The following is a 22,274-nucleotide window of genomic DNA, read 5'->3' on the forward strand; positions in this document are numbered from 1 at the left end:
ACCACTTACTTTGCTAGATCTGTGGTTGAGACAATAATAAATTTTCTCCAAGTTGTATTCAAGAGGAGGGAACTGAATTTTAACTCACTGGTGCTCTTTGAATTCCAAAACTACACAGACAATTTTTGAATACCAATAAAAAATAATTTTACCAAATCTAATATTCGGTAAGCAGATGGTTCAAGGTTACCCTGAAGAGATGCCTACTTCATTAGCTTGGAGGGTTGCCAGATAAAATAGAAGACATCCAGTTAAATTTGAATTTAAGATGAACAACAGGTGATGTTGAAATGTAAGTATGTCCCAAATAATGCATGGGACCTAATTACACCAAAAAGTTATTCTCTCTCTTTCTTCTTTTTAGGGCCTCACCTGCAACATATGGAAATTCCCAGACTAGGGGTCAAATCTGATCTGCAGCTGCTGGCCTATGCCACAGCCACAGCAATGCTGGATCCTTAAGCCAGGGTGAGGCCAGGGATCAAGCCTGCATCCTCAGGGGTGCATACTAGTTGGGTTCTTAAACTGCTGAGCACAACAGGAAATCCATTCTCTTTATTTTAAATTTAATTTACCCAAGCATCCTATACATTTTTCCTTAAATCTGGCAGCCCTATTAGCTTGATAAAGTTTTCTTAAAAATTAGGATTCATGGAGTTCCCTTCGTGGCTCAGTGGTTAACGAACCCAACTAGGACCATGAGGATGCGGGTTCAATTCCTGGCCTTGCTCAGCGGGTTAGGGATCTGGTGTTGCCATGAGCTGTGGTGTAGGTTGCAGACATGACTTGGATCCCACTTTGCTGTGGCTGTGTCGTAGGCTGGCAGCTGTAGCTCCAATTCAATCCCTAGCCTGGGAACTTCCACATGCTGTGGGTGTGGCCCTAGAAAACAAAATAATAAATAAATAAATAAATAAATAAATAATAAAAATTAAGATTCATCTTTATAATTTCCAAACTGTTTAGCACAGAACCCACTACACACAAGGTACTTAGGCCATGTTTATTCAAACACTGGGTGGGATTTGGAATTGATGCAGTGATATGTTCAAATTCAGAATACTTAAGCCATCATTTTTAAGGGCAGTCCAGCCAAAGTTCTCTCTATATACCCTGAGAATCCCTTTCCTTCCAGTTCCTAAACCCTGTGGGGTGGTCTGGGGGCAAGCATCCTCAGAGGCTCAAGATTAGGCAACTATTTTAGACCCCAAATCACTTATCTGAAATTCTTAAGGCCAGATGTGTTCTAGATTTCAGAACATTCTGCATTTGTTAGAAGTAACACAGTTCATATAGAACATACCGTCTGGCATTTCCAATGAGGTCTGGGACAGTACCCTGTAATTAAACATGTTTCTATTTCTGCAGCTACTTATGAATATTCACATTGAGTGTGAATATCAGTCCAAGTTAGGTTTTGCAAACAACTAAGTTTTGGTATCAATCTTATTAAAAAAAATTTTTCACCCATGAAATTTTTCGAATTACAGAGGAAAGATTATGGACCTGTGTCCATAGATGGTAACTGTTGAGAACCCATTCTCTGCCTGCCTATAAAGAGGCACATGCTTATGTTTCTTTCTTAGGGCTTTTTTCCTTTGGCTCTGACATGTTAATTACACAAGCGATGGTTGTTTATAGTGTAGAAAACATTGGAAAATCAGAATTCAATTCCTGCAATCAAACAGCTACCAGAAGAGTTCCTGTCATGGCTCAGTGGTTAACGAATCCGACTAGGAATCATGAGGTTTCGGATTCAATCCCTGGCCTTGCTCAGTGGGTTAAGGATCTGGCATTGCGTGAGCTGTGGTGTAGGTCGCAGACGCGGCTCGGATCCCGCGTTGCTGTGGCTCTGGCGTAGGCCGGCGGCTACAGCTCTGATTAAACCCCTAGCCTGGGAACCTCCATATGCACTGGTGCAGCCCTAGAAAAGACAGAAAAGACAAAAAAAAAAAAAAAAAAAACCCTAATCTGGAATCCTGTTGATTTAATCCCTAAATCCCATGCTATACTTCCACTTCCTCAAACCAGGGAGGTAACTTTGAAATGTAAGAAAGAGGCACGGGAAGGGTGGGTCCCTTCTGCACACTGCCTGTGATTTGGCAAAGGCTCTGCACTCAAGAGGCATTACACTTTGCTGAGGAATTCTGGGCAGGCTCTCTGCCTTCCCCTGGCTCTGGAGGAAGGATGGAGAGGAAGTAACAGGTACTTTGGCAAGACAATAACGGAGAATACAATTTAACCATTTAAGATACAAGAATATGTGCCTGTTATAGAAAGATTAGTCTAATAATTTAAGATTTCACTAAAGAATGTAGTGTATGGAATAGAGGGACTGAAGCTTCAGGTCACACCTTTAAGTGTGTTTAGCTACAAAAGTGTGCAGGCCAGGATGGCTACAAAATATCATAGCTCTCTGTGTGAATACAGATCCTTAAACAAAAGGATGGTTTGAGCTTGGTGATTACCATTTAGGTAATGAAAAAACTCTCTAACAAGACTATGTAAGCAGAGCTGTTCCTTAACCTTTTTACTTAATTTCAGTACAACTAAAATTTTTTTTGGGGGGGTAAGTATACATTTATTTTTTACTGTGACTTGTTTAGGACCACATTTCACAAACTGCTTTGTTTCCTTTATTTCTGTTTCTTGAAAGTTCTATCAAAATTGCTTTAGTTTTGAACACAGAACAGTTTTTTTTTTTCAAATTAAGGCTTATTTTGAAAAACTCTTTGAGTTTAATTCAAATGTATGACAGGATCTTCCAAAGTAAGGTAAGGCAATTGTCCTCATCAGATGGCTTGGAGAAATTTCTGGAGTATTCAAATCCGATGATTCCTTATTGATGCATGCCTTTGACTTAAATCTAACCAAAACCTGCCACGTTATTCTTTTGGTACAACTAACTTTTGATTGTTGTATGCTAAGGAGCAGAGATGAGACAGATGATTCCAAAATAAAATTGAAAAACTATTTTTTGTTCTAAAATAGACAAAGACAGAAGGAAAACTAACATACAAAAAGAAAAAAAGCAGAAATACATCCATACTTCTCAGCAGTTGCCACAAATCAGGCTTTGCCTTGAACAGGGGACATGGAGGGGAAGGGAAGCCAGTTCCAGCCTTTGCCCAAACTGAGCTTCATGGTTCTGGTGGCTTCCCCATCCTAGTCACCAATCCCATCGATTAAATCAGTTTCCTGGCATAGACATTAACAAGTCTCTCCCTTTCCCTTGCCCTAAGAAAATATTATGGCTCTTTGCTCACTACTTCAAATAAATATCCCCTCTGGGTTTATGTTCGAGTCTGACACTTATATTTGTTCAGGGCTTATCCAAGTTAATAAAGACTCTATCTGTGATATGGCTCCTGTCTTAGAATACAACAGGAAGGTGCCATTTAGCTCAGAGGCACATGGAGTCAGGCACACTGATGCTCCTGACAGTGGTACCCATAAGGGCAGGGAAAGGTCAGCTCAGGGAGCCACTGCAAAAATGTTCAACAAATGCAAATGATATACATCATTTAGATCTTATGTTGTATATAATTTATATTTTATATGGCAGCATATAACAAATAGTGGTCACCTAGGAAATATATTAATTTATACTAAATATGTAAAATAGAATGATTTTTCCCAAATCAGCTAAAATAATTAATGCTAAAGATGGATCTGAAGAGCCAAGGAAACAATGTCAATAATCTCCCACCAGGATTTGAACTCAGAGGTGTTATTAAGCCTTCTTCCTATGGCTCAGGCCTTGTCTCCAAAAACTGAGGGCCAGGCTTACAGGATGTGCCATCGACATCTGAACTGGACGATGCCCAACAGGGATATCTTTTCAGGTTTTGGTTTTCTCATGCCACAGTTTATATCTGACAGCAGTGACAGGTGTATGGAAAAGGAAACGAGATCCAAAAGGCCAAAGGCCACTTCCTTCTTCTGTCTTACACTCGGGCTCGACAGGCAGCATGATTACAAGACCCCTGGCATGAGCATTTGGGCAGAACATCCCAGCTGTCCTGAAACTTGGCTGAACGTGGCTCGCAGGCAGGTGTTTGGCTCAGGGTTTCTGTTCAGGCCGAGCCGGGACTTGCTGTTCATGGGAGATCCAAGGACAATATTCCCAAAGAATCTGGGCGGTATCCTGGCACGTATTACAAGCTGGATAAATAGTGGATAACAGTGCCTGCCTCTATTTTATAGGTTAAAGAGGGAAATCAATATCTAACAAGCCCAAAACAAATATAAATAATAAAATGTGGTTTGTAAAAGGATTGATAGAACAACAGTGAGAATCTGAACTGGGAAGGGCTGGTAGGGCTCTACTGAAAAACACTGAACTCAAGCCCTGAAAGACAGAACCAACAAGGCATGAATATGGAGAAGGGACTTCTAGGCCGGGCATGCTGGTCTGCAAGGGACCTGGACAGGGAAGAGGGTAGGATGGATCTTTAAACAACTGGAAAGAACGCCACCATGAGAGTGGTGTAAAGAGGGGAGAGTGGTGACAGAAAGGCTTATGACAGTTAAGGAATTTAGATTTGCATAAAATACAGGGGAACATAAACCAGATTGATGTGACCTAATTTATATTTGTAAAAAGTCACTCTGGCTACTGTAAAGAAAATGGGCTGAAGGGAAGCAAATGGAAATGAAACTCAGGAAGAGATTTTGATGATTTAGGAGAGAACACTATCAGGGGAGGTGCAGAGAAGTTGAAGTAATTGAGAAATATTCTGGTACTCAATTAGAAGTGAGGCGGATGGAGAAAGAAGTGCCAAGATCTCCTTCCAGGTTTCTTTTTGGTAGAGATTCCATTTCCTGGTGGGAAAACTAGAGGAAGATAGGATCAGAGGCGGAGGAGGTGTGTGGAAGGCAAAGGGAAGGATGAGATCAAGAGTTCAGTTACCGAGTGTTGGGTTGGAAATGCCTGTGAATTATCTCAATGCAGATGTCAGGTAGGCTACAGGATATGAGTCAGAAGTTCAGAAAAGGGCTGTGGGCTAAAGACAGTCACCAGCAAGTATGTGGCTTTGAGTATGAAGCCATGGCTATAAAAGAGTGTGAGAAGAGAGTTCCCAACAAGTGCTGACGGATGTTAACTAGACTTAGCGCCGTGATCCTTTCACAATGTATACAAATATCATATCATAACATTACATGCCTGAAACTAATATAATGTTATGTGTCAATTATATTTCAATTAAAAAAAAAAGAGTGAATGATTCAAGGCATACATCAATGCAGACCAATGAGAGCAAGCAGAATTTTTCTGTGGACCTTTGGGAAAGTTTGAACTTGGTAAAGAAAAAGAAAAAAAATAGAAAGAGGAGTTCCCGTCGTGGCGCAGTGGTTAACGAATCCGACTAGGAACCATGAGGTTGCGGGTTTGGTCCCTACCCTTGCTCAGTGGGTTAACGATCCAGCGTTGCCGAGAACTGTGGTGTAGGTTGCAGACGCGGCTCGGATCCCGTGTTGCTGTGGCTCTGGCATAGGCCAGTGTCTACAGCTCCGATTGGACCCCTAGCCTGGGAACCTCCATATGCCGTGGGAACGGCCCAAAGAAATAGCAAAAAGACAAAAAAAAAAAAAAAAAAAAGAAAGAAAACATGAAGAGAGTTCAGAACAGAGGCAAACACTCCAAGAACCGGCTGGATAATGGCACAGAAAGAAGCAAAGGGAACTCGGATAGAAATGTCAGAGAGGAGTAGGAAAGAGAAGGAAAATCAGAAGGGTGTGGGACACAGGGGCAAAGGGGCAGGGGAGGGGAAGTGCCAGGCCAAAGAGTTCTCTTATCTAGAATGCTGCTCGGGAGTCTGATCATAAGACAACTGGAAAGCATCTAGTGAGTGGGGTAGGCAGCACCAAGGCCTTTCACAGTCTTTGCAGGAGCAAATCAGATGGAGTAGTGGGACCAGAATGGGAGGCGTGGCTAACTGAGGAAGAGGATGCACAGTGTACTGAAAAATCTGAAAAGCTTAGTGAGGCTGAAGAAAATCTAGCTAGGGTAATTGCTGGAAGGAATTTCATTTTATTTATTTATTTATTTTGGGCCACACCTGCAGCATATGGATGTTCCCAGGCCAGGGATTGAACCTGCACCTTAGAGACCATACCGGATAATTAACCTGCTGCTCCACAGTGGGAACTCTGAATTCCGTTTTGCTTCACTTCATTTCATTTCATTTATCTTTGGGGCTGTGTCTGCAGCACACGAAAGTTCCCGGGCCAGGGATTGAAGCGTTGCCACAGCAGTAACCAGAGCCACGGCAGTGACAATGCTGGACCTTCAACCCATGGAGCCACCAGGGAACTCCAAGGAATTTTATAATTTTTTAAAATAGTATTGTTGGCGTGCTGACAGTACAGGTCCAGTAAAGAGCTGGAGATGGTGGGATGGCACCCTGACACATCCAAAGGGACTGGTCTTTGAGGGGAAGAGAGCCTTTCTTGGTTGTGAGAATGAATGCTCTAATTTCTCAGTGAAGTAGGTGGTGAAATCATCTCAGAGCCAAGGGAAAGAAAGTGGACCAGACGTCTGAACAGAGTGAAGGTATGAAATAGTCATGCTGTGAAGTGGTACAATAACTTTATTTGAGAAACAGAGTGATGCTGCCAAGCAGTACTGAGTCTCTAGGTGAGTCTGATTGTCAAGAATATGCAGTAACATCTAGCCCAGTCTGTTTTCGCTTCCCTCATTCTCCTATGGAATTCCTCACCCAAAGCCAGTCTGCCATTTTTCACACCATGTGATGACAGACAATAATCCTACCTTCCGAGACCAACTAATCCCCTAACAGCTGCATGAGCTGCTTCTATACTTCGGGCCCCTACTCATCCCTCTCTTATGCACAGCCTCTATCAAGCCACCAAAACAATAATAGGAAGGACAGAGGTGGCCTCCTTGCTTGTTTCCACCCATGTTCCTGGAGTTCCGCCTCTACCTTAGGCCTGGAGAATACAACACAACTGCCTCTGTGCAGTGAGATTTAACATCGATCAACTGGCCCCACTTTTGTGTAGAATCTCATGCTAATGAGATAGAGACAAATAGAATTTATAGGCCATGTCATATGTGAGCTACACAAAGATAAATAACTACATGCATGGGGAAGGCAGACAGGTTCAGAGGGAACCTGACACCCCAGTCCTATGTCCCACAAGCTTTCCAGTATGACATAAATAGTAGAATACTAGTAAGCACCACAACAAAGACATCTGATGTCTCCAGTGAAAGCTTCTTGCTCTATCAGTGCAGAATCTTTGAAAACCATCATCCTCTTGTACGGCAGAACTAGACAATCACTCCTTTGCATGGTTCTGAGCTTTTAAAGAAAAATATACCTGCTACCCAAATGGATTCTTTACTATTTCAAAGTCTGGAGTAAGAAGAAACATACATAAAATCTAATATGAAAAAGATGTGCAGTTTAACTTTGATAAGCAGGCAACCAAGAAATTGATGTAAAGCTTCTAATCTGACTTCAATTTCTGACAATATCTTTTTGAGTTCATTCTCTGGCACCAAGGTCAAATGCCCTTATTTGCAGGTTTTAAGCTAAGAGAGGCCTAAAAAGGAAGCCATATTTTGAAGCTATCCTTTCCACATATTACTGCTAGAATATATTCAAACCGAAATTTAAAAAAAAAATTTTTTTCTCAGCTTAGTGGAGAACCTGGTGAACAAGGAATACTGCGTTAAAACTCATTTGCTTTTTCTTGCCCAAACTGGAATTTGAATTTTTAATTTATGCTTAGTTCAGCTGTAACTAACTCAGAATGTAAGAAGAGGATAAGTGAAATATTTTTCAGAGAAAATAAGCAAACAAACAGAAAAACAAAAAACCCAACACCCCGAATTCTAAAACCTGCTAGTAATTTTCATATTTTGCCTTGGAGGTACCAGCCAATATTCAGGTTATGGCCTGAAATGTGTTAAGATTTTTTTCCAAAATAAGCATCACCTATGTTTCAGATAAGTTTTCACTTGGCAGCATGTGAGGATCCCCTGAAAACGGCAATGCATTTTTCAAAGAGCAGTGCACTTGCATTGAAGCCAATGGCAAGGCGAGACAGATGAGATGAATAGTTCCCATTTGTCTTTTTAATAAACAGCAAAACGCAAAGAAATGCAGCTACTGTATATGAATACGCTTAAGCCAGCCTTACAGGGCACCACTGGTAAAGAAGTACCAAAGCACTAAAATGATTCTTTAAAAATGAAGTGTAATCAGAAAAGCAGAGAGACTGACAAGAAAAAAAAAAAAAAAAAAAAAAAAAAAAGCAATTCACTCATCTCAAGCAGGATAAGCTGCCATGAACATCAGCTCTAAATTTTAAACAGGCTCTATTATCTCAGCATCAGCTGCTCTATACCTGACAGTTCTTAGTTTAGGCAACTTACCTCATCTCAAGACTTTTTTCTAGTGCCACTGTCACCAGGAATATGACACACAAATCCAAAACCATGGTAATTTATACAACGTTTAAATTCAATCGAATGGGAGCACCATTTTGCCTGTAAAATTGGCATCTAATATAATTTCTTTTACCTTGGTTTTTTCACCAACAATGTTCTTTTCCAGTTCGGCTATTTTCCTGTTTAGATGATCCAAAATCTCCTTCTCTTTCATTAGTTCGGTTGTTTCCGATTTCTGTTCTCCATCCAAGAGAGCACATTCCATGTCCAACTGAGGATACAAAACAAAGCTCAGAGGAGTTTCACCTTCAGGGAAAGTCTCAGCTGCCCACATCAGAGGTGTACTTTTAACAGCTACAAACTGCAAAAAGTACTACTGGTATCAGCCAAATTGTGGAGCCCAGAAAACACTTCAGAGAGTGCATGTGAGACTCAGGAGTCCTGTATGAGAAAGTGGGAGGCCAGAATATACTTGCTAAGAAAACTAGTTGTCTTCTCATTTCATTTTTCTATGATGACCCCTTTTCCGCTTACTTCTCAGGGATATTCTGCCTATTCGCTTAGGTCAGACTTGAGCGTGAACCATCTTGGAAGCAGCCACGTCTTTGTCTGTCCCTAGAGCACGGGAAGTGAAAATTACCCTCAGCCCAGCGTGCAAGTGCTGCATTCCTAGCAACGCCAGCAGGAGGGGCTTCCAGGGTCTGTGCGTAAGATGACAGGTGAGCAGTCCCCTCCACACATAGACTATCTGCATCATCTGTGAGTACAGATGCACAGATCCTTCCTAGGCAGAATTAGCTGCTCCTTCTTACTCCATGGAGGTATTGAAAAATAGCCTCTTTCTTGAATTATAGTTGTAGATATCTGTCTCTCTACAGATACCTGGTTTGCAAACCTCTCGAAAGTGAGGTTTGTGTTTGATTCATATGTCAATCCCCCTATAGTGCCAAGATGAAAACCAACTCATACTTAACATGCTCAGAAAATGTTTGTCGGATTTGAACTTAAACATCTACTACATGGTACTTCAGCTGACAGATCTTAGAGCTGGTCAGAAAGCATACACTAGCTAAGACAAAGTCAATTACATATAATGTACATTAAAAAACGGCTTCATATGTTTACCTCATTGGATTTAAAAAAATAGGAAGAATAAAAAAAGAAATGTAAAAAAAAGCATGTTTACCCAAACAGGAACCCTCTGAACAAACATCTGCCCATGCTGACCTCTATGTCTTCTGCTTCCAAAGGTCTGTGTCCTACTAGGCATGGATATATTTAAGCCAGAGGAAAGAAAGAAAGGGAGACGGTAACAAGTGAACTCGTGGTATATACCTCTCTGGAAGATTCCTCCATCTGGTCATTTATATCTTTGATTTTTTGTTCAAGTTCCTCGAGGTTGTTCAGAATTGCTATCCGGGACTCTTCCATTGCAGTCAGCTCCTGCATCTTTTGTTCTTCATTTATTCCCTCTGGGGTCTGTGATTCATTAACACAGAAAAGGGCTAGTCACACTTTAAGTCTAGAATTTCCCAGTTAATAAACCAGTCATAAGTCTAGCCTTTCACAGGCTATGTCTATTTGGATTCTAAAAGAAATCTTGTGATTATTTATTTGGAACTCTTGCATTTTTCCACAGACTTTCAGCAGGGAGGTTCCTCGGTTAGCTCCTACAAATCAACTTTTGTGTACAAATTTATTCCTTTGAAAGTTTAAATAACTAAGAGGTTATAAAGACAAGGAAGCTGTGGTCCACAGAGATTGTAGTGACTCCTCTCAGGTTATAGACAAAGTTTAGCACAGCAGAGAACTAGGATCTAGACAAAAGTTTTGACATCTTCCTCAAGGATGTCTTTTGGGTATGCTGCTACCTTCATTACAGGCTCCATATTCTCTGCCATCTCAGTGAGAGTGAATATATCTCCTATGACAGTCTCCAGAAACTCTACCAGGTCCCACTGCTAGGGTTGTCTGCAAATGAGTGATCATTCTTATTTCCTTTCCAACACAAGGTGGAAAAGAAGGACATGGCACTTGGCCCCATCTCACTGACATATTCCACAAAGTTAGTAGCCAGGACAATGCAGGCTTTATTACTTTGGCGACCCCCAGAATGATATAAACCACACACTTAATATTAGCTCATGTTTCACTTTTTGAGTGAGCACACTACTCACTAGTGTTTCTCCTATAGGACCTTCTTCCTATATAGAGATTAAGACACTAACTGGGCCAATGGGCTTTTGTGTCATGAAATAGGATACTGGTCATTATTCATTAAATTATTGCAAGGAAAAACTGAGTTCTTCTTAACATGAATGAGAAATTTATGAAAGTAATTACCTAAGAGATGGCATACTTACACCCCTGAACAGAATTATGACAAATGCCCAGAAAGAAAATAAAAAAATATTTAGATCATACACATGGCCAGAATGTGACTGCTGATTATTTTAAGACAAGAAATATAGTGAATTGAAAACAGCGTCTTCTTTCAAGAATTTCAGATAGTTATTTTAGATAACTTTGCCTTTCTTTAAGTCAAGGGGTGTCAGTATTGGAATGTTATTTATTTAATTTCATCTCTCTTTGAAAAAGAAGCAACTCTTTATACCAGTAAGTCAATAATTATATAATTTCACAATTGAAAATTGAAAACAGAAGCCTAGATAAATAAATTATTGAAGACTACTCACTAACAACTGAAAGGAATATTCAAATTAACCAAAGAAACCATTAAAATTTTGTGTACCTCACTAAGTTCATTTAATGTGTTTAAAAATCCAAAAAATTACTTTAAGAAGACAGGCATCATGTTGGATTCTTTTTTTTTTTTTTTTTTTTTTTGTCTTTTGTCTTTTGTCTTATTAGGGCCGCACCCATGGTATGTGGAGGTTCCCAGGTTAGGGGTCCAGTCGGCCAGCCACAGCCACAGCAACGCCAGATCCGAGCCACATCTGCGACCTACACCACAGCTCACAGCAATACAGGATCCTTAACCCACTTAGCGAGGCAGGGATCGAACCCACAACCTCATGGTTCCTCATCGGATTTGTTTCTGCTGCACCACGACAGGAACTCCCATGTTGGATTCTTTATTCTTTATTCACATTCTTTACCCTACTTTGCTGTTCCTTAAGGAGATTAAACCATTGAGAGGTCATGCATCACAGGTTGATTAGAACAAAGGTACTGCAGGCCTTCCAGGCTTTGACATTTAGCTTTTCTGTTTGTTTGTTTGTTTGTTGGCATTTAACTTTTAAATGGTCATCTTAATCCAGTATCTTATCAGCTAATAAAACAACCACTGACCTTTTTTCACAGACAATGAATCTCATTGTCCTAATACTCTGGTGCCTGTTGTAAGGCATGAGGAATGCCTGCAACAGTGAAAGGCATTCCAAAAATCACTGATGAGTAATCCTAGCAGGAAAGCCTCAAGAAGGCCAGTATCCTGTCGGGTCCACATTTCATATTAGGTTTCAACTGCCAACATGGTTTAAAAATAAGTATCTCTTATTAGGGGAAGCAAATCATCAAGAGAAAATAAAAACTGAACAATCTGCAAAACTACAAAGATGGGTAATAGTGGCAATTACAAGTATCTGTATCACTGAAAAACTTTCTAGAAAATTTATCAAAAAGTATATTGAGTAATAGACAAGTTGAGAGTTATGTCTGTAGCAATAAATGCTATCTAGGAAAAGACTGTCTTTTATCAAAGTCATTTAGAAAAAGCAAAATCTTCAAGAGTCACCCTAAAACTCTGGGTTGTGACAGAATGGGATGAGCATACTCATTTATATCCAAATAAAAAAAAAAAAAAGAGAGCCAAGGAGGTGTGATAGCCACTAAATAGCTTTAGCTCTATGGTGACAGAGAAAGCTGTAATTTTAATCTGTCCGGGTTTTCAAAAAAAAAATTAAAATTAATCATAATTTTAAAATTTGTAATAGATAGGATTCCACTGAAAGTAACATGTCTTAATAAAAACACATGTATATGCATCCCCAAATATGCTCTCTTCGAGGTAACTTAAACCACACACACACACAAAGGGGAGACAGGAGACAGCAGAGACCAGACACTTTGCATCTAACCCCGCTCCCCGCTTTTTCTTGAAGATTTCTTTTTAGAAACCTCCTGAGACCAGAGAAGGCTGCAAGTGTGAGGACTTCCCATTGTAGACACAATGATTACTTAGAAGAGTGAAGAGGTTTTCTTTTCTTTCTTTTCTTTTTTGTTTTTTTGGGCTGCACCTGGGGCACATGGAAGTTCCCAGGCTAGGGGGTCTAACTAGAGCTGCAGCTGACAGCCTACACCACAGCCATAGCAACACGGGGTCCAAGACACATTTGCGACTTACACGACAGCTCACGGCAACACCAGATTGTTAACCCACTGAGCGAGGCCAGGGATAGAACCCGCATCCCTGGCCTCAGGTTTGTTACTGCTGAGTCGTGAAGGGAACTCCGAGAAGTTTCCATCACAGGGAAAAAACACTTTTTTGGCAAATACATGTGGTGATGGATATTAACTAAATTTATTGCAGTAAGCATTTTGCAAAATACGTAAGTCATTATGCTACACCCCTTAAATTTATAAAGTGCTATATGTCAATTACACCTTAATAAAATGACAAGAAAAAAGACAGAGAGACAAGTGAGCTATATTCAGCTTCCACCTCAGGTGGAGGTAGCCAGGTTCACAAAAGCCAATTAAAATGAGCATATTTCCAAGCTCATCTGCATCTCTAAGTGTCAGGTAAAGCAAAGTTCAGAATGGTAAATAAATCACAGGCTTCCTAAATATCATTAAAACCTGCTTCATTAAATCAGCTTTGAGAGTTTTTCACATCCTCTCTTCTCCATTAATCCTCATATAGATTAATAACAAACATTGAACTTTGTTAAGTAAATAATCCAATGAGAAGGTTCCTCAAAGAGGAAGAGTACTTAAAACAAATAATCAGGGCTTTTTTTTTTTTTTTTTTTTTTTTTAAGATTCTTCCACCTTTTGTCTTAAGGTAACATATGTCTATCTTCAAAAAGTAATAAATGAAAAATTCATTCCCTGGAACCCATTGCTCTCTCAGTTGCACTCTGTCTAAGCTGCTGTGTGGTACCCAGATGTGTCCTTGATGTTTTCTGTCTCTAAAGAAGACACAGTCTTTCACTGCTTGCCACAAGGAGGCTGCTCTTAGCTTCAGAGGCCTCCTATTTCACAAAAGCACACTGGAGCAATGAAAAACATCTGCCATGATCTGCTCATTTACACCCTCAACAGATCATCGCAGCCCTCTTCGGGAGGAAACCTGTCTCCCAAAAGTTGGTCCTTAGAGCAAGTACACAGCTCATTGTTTCATCAAAAGTCTCGAAGATCTCCACGAAGGAAGAAATATATATGGATCCAAGATGAAAAGGCAGTGAAGGAACCCCAATGGCTGATAATAACAGCTCAAATGTTCAAATGACGGGCCATTTACTTTGCCTCAACACCAACAACTTTTGATTTCTACGCCAGATCCTAGTTTCTAAAAGTTGCAACTTTCTAGCAATAGGGACAGATGTCCTACTCAGAATTACTCTCCACTGAGGAAGAGTAAGGAAATGTGATCTTTAAAAGAAAGAAGGACTGCAAGTCCAGAGTCCTGATGTATACTGTGAGAGAACTCAATAGATAGGAAAGGATTTTTGACTAGGAACATTCAGTGAAAAAGTCTTATTGCAGCCAAATAAAAATAAAAACAAAGACACACTCCACTGAGTAACACTTCATGTGATAAAATACTTGCAGAATTTAGTACAATGATAACATCCTCTCTTAAAGAATCCAGAATGTGTCTTTCTCTTATAATAAAAATCTAACTATAATGTATCTTTTTACTTTTGGCTCTTTGGTTCTTTGCCAAGAAATTTAATGGTCAGAGTTACTTAAATAAATTAATTAATCAAACCAACTTATCTTTAAATAAATAAATCCTTGTGATTATGGTACCCGCTTTTCTCTCTTATTTACTATTTTTGGTACTCTGATTTTATTCTAATGAGGTTTATCTTGTATTATGAAAGATATCTTTCCAGAAAATAGGCAGGGGAATAATAAATTATTTATATTATAGAAAAAACTATTCTTAACCTGTGTGAAAAAAAATAATACCAAAAGATTTTCCTTGAACACCTTTTAAGAAATCCTCAAATTTGGAAGACATTTTCAGATCAGCAAACAACCAGAGAACTAAGTAATAATTATGACTTCATATAAATGTTAAACTCCAGATGTTCCTGTTGTGGCTCTGTGGTAACAAACCCAAAGTATCCACAAGGACACAGGTTCCATCCCTGGCCTTGCACATTGGGTTAAGGATCCTGCATTGCCATGAGCTGTGGTGTACATCACAGACATGGCTCAGATCCAGCAATGCTATGGCTGTGGTATAGACCAGCAGCTATAGCTCCAATTCAACCCGTGGCCTGGGAACTTCCATGTGCAGCCCTAAAAAGAAAAAAAGAAAGAAAGAAAAATGTTAAACTCCTATACATCAAAAACAATCATTAATAAATTCAAAGGAAAGATGACTCATAATAAAATACTAATTTCCTTTCCAGCAATAGCTCCTACTACTGAGTAAAAACAAGACAAAACTCTCTTTAAATGGGTGAAGAGGAAGACAAGGGGGATCAAGATGGCAAAGTAGGAGGAAACTAAGCTCACCTCCCCTATGAACATATCAAAAGTATATCTACACGTGCAGAAACTCTTGCTCAACACAAACAGGGTCTGGAAGAAAGAGTCTTCTACAACCAAGGCTGTAAAGATCCACACAGAGTCAGGCAGGAAGAGAGGAGAAGCAATCGGATCCTGAGTTGCTGTTGTTGTGGCATAGGTCACAGCTACAGTTCCAATTCAACCCTTAGCCTGAGAACTTCCATATGCCCAGATGTGGCCCTAAAGTTTAAAAAAAAAAAAAAAAATTAAAGATGAATATAGTAAGAATTTTAACAAGAACTAGAAATTTATTTTTTTGTCTTTTTTTGCCATCTCTTGGGCTGCTCCTGTGGCATATGGAAGTTCCCAGGCTAGGGGTCGAATCAGAGCTGTAGCCGCTGGCCTACGCCACAGCCACAGCAACACAGGATCTGAGCCGCATCTGCAACCTACACCACAGCTCACGGCAACACCAGATCCTTGACCCACTGAGCAAGGCCAGGGATCGAACCCGCAACCTCATGGTTCCTAGTTGGATTCGTTAACCACTGGGCCATGACGGGAACTCCCAAGAACTAGAAGATATTTCAAAAAAACAAGTTCAACAGTACAATGACTGAAATGAAAAACACGCTAGAAGGAATTAACAGATTAGATGATAACAGAAGAACACATAAGCAATCTGGAAGACAGAATAAGGAAATTACCCAATCAAAACAGCAAAAAGAAAAACAAATTCTAAAAAATGATTAAGGGACCTCTGAGACTATCAAGTGTCTTAAAATTCACATTATAGGAGTCTCAGAATGAGAAGCGAGAAAGGGGGGGAAATGTATTTGATGAAATTATGGCTGAAAAATTCCCAAAGCTGAAGAAGCAAACAGATTTCCAAGTACAGGAAGCATGGATAGTCCCAAACGAGATGAACCCAAGAGACTCACATCAATGCAAATTTATCATAATTAAAACAGCAAAATTTAAAGCTAAAGAGAGAATTTTAAACGTAGCAAGAGAAAAAAAAAGAGTCAGATACAAGGGAACCCCCATAAGGCTATCAGCTTATTTTTCTGCAGAAACTTTGCAGGCCAGAAGAGAATGGCATAATATATTCCAAATCCTGAAAGGGAAAAACCTGCAACCTAGGATACTCTACTCAGCAAGGTTATCATTTAGAAGTGAAGGAGAGATAAAGAACTTCTCAGATAAGGAGTTCCCACCCAACATGGCTCAGTGGTTAAAGAATCCGACTAGGAACCATGAGGTTGTGGGTTCGATCCCTGACCTTGCTCAGTGCGTTAAGGATCTGGTGTTGCCAAGAGTTGTGGTGTAGGTTGTAGATGCAGTTCAGATCCCACACTGCTGTGGCTCTGGCATAGGCTGGTGGCTACAGCTCCGATTAGACCCCTAGCCTGGGAATCTCCACATGCCACAGAAGCAGCCCTAGAAAAGGCAAAAAAAAAAAAAAAAAAGAACTTCTCAGTTAAGCAAAAACTAAGAGTTCTTCAATAGTAAAGCAACCCTAAAAGAAACACTAAACTTTTGCAAGTGGAAACACTAAACTACTCCAAGTGGACATGAATAGGCTACAAGAAGTGAGAATTTATAGGAAAGGAAAAATCCCAGCACTGGGACATTTAGTAAATATATAGTAAAAGCCATGGATCAACCACTTAAATAATTAAGTATGAAAATTAAAAAACAAAAATTATAATATCAACTACAATAAAGTTAAGTGATAGACATGAAGATGTAAAATATGACATCAAAACTACAAAATGTGGGGGAAGGGATTAAAAAAACAGACGTTTTAGAATGTGTTTGAACTTAAATTATTATCAATTTAAAACAAGTAGATATAATTATGGACTACTGTACAAACTCCACGGTATCCACAAATCACAAAAACTAGAGAAAGGACACAAGCATATCACTAAAGAAAATTATTGGGCCAGGAGGGAACAAAATAAAAAATAATAATAATAAAAAAAAAAAAAACTAAAAGGAGTTCCCATCATGGTGCAGTGGAAATGAATCCAACTAGTATCTGTGAGGATGCAGATTCTATCCCTCACCTTGCTCAGTAGGTCAGCCATCCGGCGTTGTCATGAGCTGTGGTGTAGGTCACAGACATGGCTTGGTTCCCCAATTGCTGTGGCTGTGCTGTAGCTACAATTTGACCCCTAGTCTGGGAAGTTCCATATGTCATGGGTGCGACCCTAAAAACAAAACAAAACCAAAAAACTAAAAACGCAACCAGAAAACAAGCAAAAAAATGGCAATAAGTACACACCATAATCAAGTAGGATTTATACCAGTGATGCAAAGATGGTTCAATATTCACAAGTCAACTAACATGATACACCATACTAACAAAATAGAAGATTAAAAATCACATGATCATTTCAATAGACACAGAAAAAGTATTTGACACAATTAATGCATATTCATGATAAAAAAAAATCACATCAAAGTTAGTGTAGAGGGAACATATCTCATCATAATAAAGACCATTTATGACCACCCTAACAAAGCCAACATCATACTCAATGGTGAAAAGCTGAAAGGTTTTCCTCTGCAATCAGGAAGAAAACAAGGATGGCCCACTTTCACTACTTCTATCTAACATAGTATTGGAAGCCCTGGTCACAGAAATTGGAGAATAAAAACAAATAAAAGGCATTCAAATTGGAAGAGAAGAAGTAAAACTGTCACGTTTGCAGATAAGCCAACCATATATACAAAAACCTTAAAGTCTCCACCAAATTTAATTTACACCTCCTCCACAGTGGGACCTATTTAAACTGAAAAAACTTTTGCACAGCAAAGGAAACCATCAACAAAGTGAAAAGACAATCTACTGAATGGAAGAAGATATTTGTAAATGATTTGGCTAATAACTGGTCAATACTGGTTAATGAACATACAACTCAATATCAGAAAAGCAAAAAACAATTTAAAAATGGGCAGAAGACCTGAACAGATATTTTTCCAAAGAAGATGTATAGATGGCAAAGAAACACATGAAAAGATGCTCAACATTGCTAATCATCAGAAAAACGTAAATCGAAATCACACTGACATATCATCTCACATTTGTCAGAATACCTATTATCAAGTAGATCATAGACAACAAATGTTAGTGAAGATATGGAGAACAGGTAACCCTAGTACATTGTTGTAGTGAGGTAAACTGGTCCAGCTACTATGGAAAAATGTATATAGACGTGCCTCAAAAAACTAAACAGAGAACTACCATATGATCCAGCAATTCCACTCCTGGGTATACATCCAAAGCAAAGAAAAAAACCCCAGTAATTTGAAAAGATATATGCACCCCAAAGTTAACAGCACCATCATTTATAATAGCCAAGATACAGAAGCAACCTAAGTGCCCATCAACAAATGAATGGATAAAGAGGAGGTGGATATATAGACAGCGGAATATTGCTCAGTCATAAAAAATGAAAATTTCCCATTTGCAACAACAGGACCTGGGGAGGGGGTATTATGGTATTGAAATAGGTCAGCCTGAGAAAGAGAGATACATGTTAGCACTTATATATGAAATCTAAAGAATAAAACAAACAAACATAACAAAACAGAGACAGACTTACAGATATAGAGAATACACTAGTGGTCACAGGTGGGAAGAGAAATGGAAGAGGGACATGATAGGGGTAGGGATTAAGAGGTAAAAACAACCATGCATAAAATAAATAAGATACAAGAATATATTGTACAACACAGAGAATATAGTCAATATTTTATAATAACTTCAATGGAGTATAATCTAGAAAAATACTGAATCCATGCCATACACCTGAAACTAATATAGAACTTAAGTCAACAATACTTTTTAAAAATTTAAATAAATAATAAATAAACAAAGGTGTCCCAAAGACAAAAACATCGGTAAAGAACATGAGCATGTCAAGATATAAGCTAACAACTAAAAATATGAAAAGATGTACAACTTTATGCATAATTAAAGGCAAGCAAATTAAAACACAATTAACTTAGCAAATAGGAAATTTTGCTTCCCCTACAGCCAGTATCTTTTATGAATGTAGAAGTTCCTTCAGCATTTGTTGTAAAGCTGGTTTTGTGGTGCTGAATTCTTTTAGCTTTTGCTTGCCTGTAAAACTTTTGATTTCTCCATGAACTCTAATTGAGAGCTTTGTTGAGTACAGTATTCTTGGTTGTAGGTTTTTCCCTTTCATCATTTTAAATATGTAGTGACTCTTCCTTCTGGCCTGCAGAGAAAATTTTGATAATGTGCAACTATGGCGAGTGTATGAAGAACAAGGTGCACGTATAAATTGTAACTGAAAGTGTCACCCAGAAATACAAAATCTTTTGAGAGTATAATTTGGAAATACTGCTTAAAGTGAATAACATGCAAACTCTGACCTATCAATTCCACTTTTGGTGAGTGATCCTACAGATACATTTGCACAATTGTGCTAAATATATATTCCAGAATATTTGCTGCATATAGATTTTATTAGTAAAAAACTAGAAACACTTTAAACAGTATTTCCAAGAAACAGACTACTAGTCAATCATTAATAAGAATGAAGCAGAGTTGTTATAGTAATTTATAAAGATGCTCAAGACATTCAGTGAGGGAAAAAAATCATGCAGAACACTGTGTGTGTGTGTATGGGTGTCTATGCTTTTGATACACGGCTGTATATGCACAGAAATATTGGGAAGACATGGAAGACACTTTAATCTGTGTTAAAGATACAGATAACTGTGTTTATCTCTCAGGTATACAACTACAGGAGGGTGGAAAGAAGAGAATTTTTTTTTTTTGTCTTTTCTAGGGCTGCACCTGCAGCATATGGAGATGCCCAGGCTGGAAGTCTAATCAAAGCTGTAGACACCAGCCTATGCCAGAGCCACGGCAATTTGGGATCCAAGCCACATCTGCAACTTACACCACAGTTCGTGGCAACGCTGGATCCCTAGCCCACCGAGCAAGGCCAGGGATTGAACCTGCAACCTCATGGTTCCTAGTCAGATTCGTTAACCACTTGAGCCACGACGGGAACTCTGAGAATTTTTTTTTCTTTCTACTTTTCTCTACTGCCACATTTTCTAGAGTGCAAATTTGTTACTCTGCAATAAACACCCTAATTTGCTACACCTTGCTTAGCAATAACCTCTTAAATTGAAGTTTCACTGAAAAGAAGCAGGATAAAACTTCTAACATCTAGGCCAGGGCAGATGCATGCTCCAGGCCCTAAATCCTAATCCCTGTGTTCAGCTGGCTTTACCTTTGGTAGGATACTTAAATAAGTGGACTCGCCGGAAGCTTTCACAAAGGCAGAAGAGGGCGGTGGGGGAGTCCTGGTGAGGTCCCTGAGCAGCTCCTCGTTCCTGGCGCTCCTGGGGGGAAGGAAGCTGGCGCTGCTCTGACTGAGGCTCCCGAAGCCTGCCAGGTCTGCATCGTGGAGAGAGCTTTTCTGGTGGCATCTGTACCTGGCTTCAGGGCTCACCAGGGGTTCTTCAAACACGGACTCCTCGTCAGAGATCTGCAGCTTCTCCAGCTCCTTATTGATTTTCTGCACATCTGCTACAGTGGTGCCAGTGGACAAGCGACTGTCAGGCTTTGTGTATTCAGCACAGAGACTGAGGATAGTCTCCAGGCGCTGTCTCTCCTGGAACATAGAGGAGGCAAGAGCAGTGAGTGGGTGGAAGGGGACAGCTCCAAATAACAAGACTGAAGAGGCTAGTACTATTGTGATTTCAACCCACAAATAATCCCACAGACAATCAGCTCCTGTTAGTCTATCATCTTTAATGGACCGGTTTAAAAGTCCAGATGAAGCCCAGATTAACAGTGCCTGATTTTCCTCCAAAACTCAATTCTGGTTGTCCCCTCTAGCTATACAGCCCAGTGCTGATTCCAGCACATATTGGCACTCAGTGAGCTTTTTCTTAATTTATCAATTCTCCAAATATTTCAAAGGTTTTTTTCATCTCCTTTTTAAAATCTTCACCTCCTTCCTCCCTCCAGTATCTACCTTCAACAATACCTAGCTCTTTCATCACCGTAGACCTAAAATTTGCACTTAAAATTAACTTGCTAACTTTCTATAGAAATATTCTACTGTTAGACACATGAAAGGAACATGGTACTTTAAAAATGTTTTAATTGAAAAGGTGTAACTAGGTCTTAAATTTTTTTCTTGAAATGCTTTAAATTTTTCAAAACTTTTTTGTTTCACTATCACATAGAGTTCTTTTCCACCCATTTCTCACATGAATAATTAAAATGAGTTTTTTTAAGGGCTGCATCTGTGGCATATAGAAGTTCCCAAGCTAGGACTGAATTGAAGGTGCAGCTGCTGGCCTACACCACCGCCATGGCAACGCCGGATCTGAGCTGCATCTGCGATCTACACCGCAGCTCACAGCAATGCTGGATCCTTAACCCAGTGAGCAAGGCCAGGGATTGAACCTGCATCCTCATGGATACTAATCAGGTTCTTAACCTGCTGAGCCACAACAGGAACTCCCAATTAAAATGATTTTTTTAAAAAAAAAGAATGCTGCAAGAAAATGAAGAATATTTAACACCAGGACCACAGAGAAAGACATCAACATATTTAAAATTCTGAGATCATTAGGTCTTTGATTCAGTTAGCTGGAAAATAAAATGATACTTGATTTGTTTTAAAAAATCAACATACAGACAACTGCTGTCTATAATAGTACCACTAACAGACAATTCACCAGGCTCTCCATGCAAAACAGGTAGATATTTATGATTTTTGATTATAAATAAATTTACCATATTTGCAAACAAGGGGATATAATTTACAAAATGCTTATCATAAGCCTAGACAGCACTGTTTGGGGTGGGGAACCTCAGTATCTTCACCTCTCACATCAATTCCAATGACAAAAGTGAAAAGAAAAACAAATAGCAAAAAACATCTGGTGGGATTACATCTACCACATTGAAAAGAGAATTCAAAAGCTTTCCATAGAAAAACATTTTCTAAACTGGTTACCAGTAACAAATTAGAAAAACGTTAAGCAGCCCTGGGCTGCTGTTTTTAAGTTCTAATTGCAGCAAATGTGTAAAGAGCAAACTCTGAAGGCACTTCACGCTTTATTAGTGGAAGAGTAC

At 39.3% G+C, this 22,274-nt stretch overlaps 1 protein-coding gene across 1 annotated transcript in view; it reads right to left on the reverse strand.

Moving 5' to 3' along the window:
• The window catches only part of PHLDB2 (pleckstrin homology like domain family B member 2), a 247,524-nt gene that overhangs the window by 50,981 nt on the left and 174,269 nt on the right, over positions 1 to 22,274 (reverse strand). The window contains 3 exon segments of the mRNA XM_021070391.1: positions 8,556 to 8,693; positions 9,758 to 9,901; positions 20,413 to 20,796. Of these exon segments, the coding sequence (XP_020926050.1) occupies positions 8,556 to 8,693; positions 9,758 to 9,901; positions 20,413 to 20,796 (666 nt within the window).

Source organism: Sus scrofa, chromosome 13 (genome assembly GCF_000003025.6).
Source record: "Sus scrofa isolate TJ Tabasco breed Duroc chromosome 13, Sscrofa11.1, whole genome shotgun sequence".
In the NCBI taxonomy this organism is placed as follows: domain Eukaryota; kingdom Metazoa; phylum Chordata; class Mammalia; order Artiodactyla; family Suidae; genus Sus; species Sus scrofa.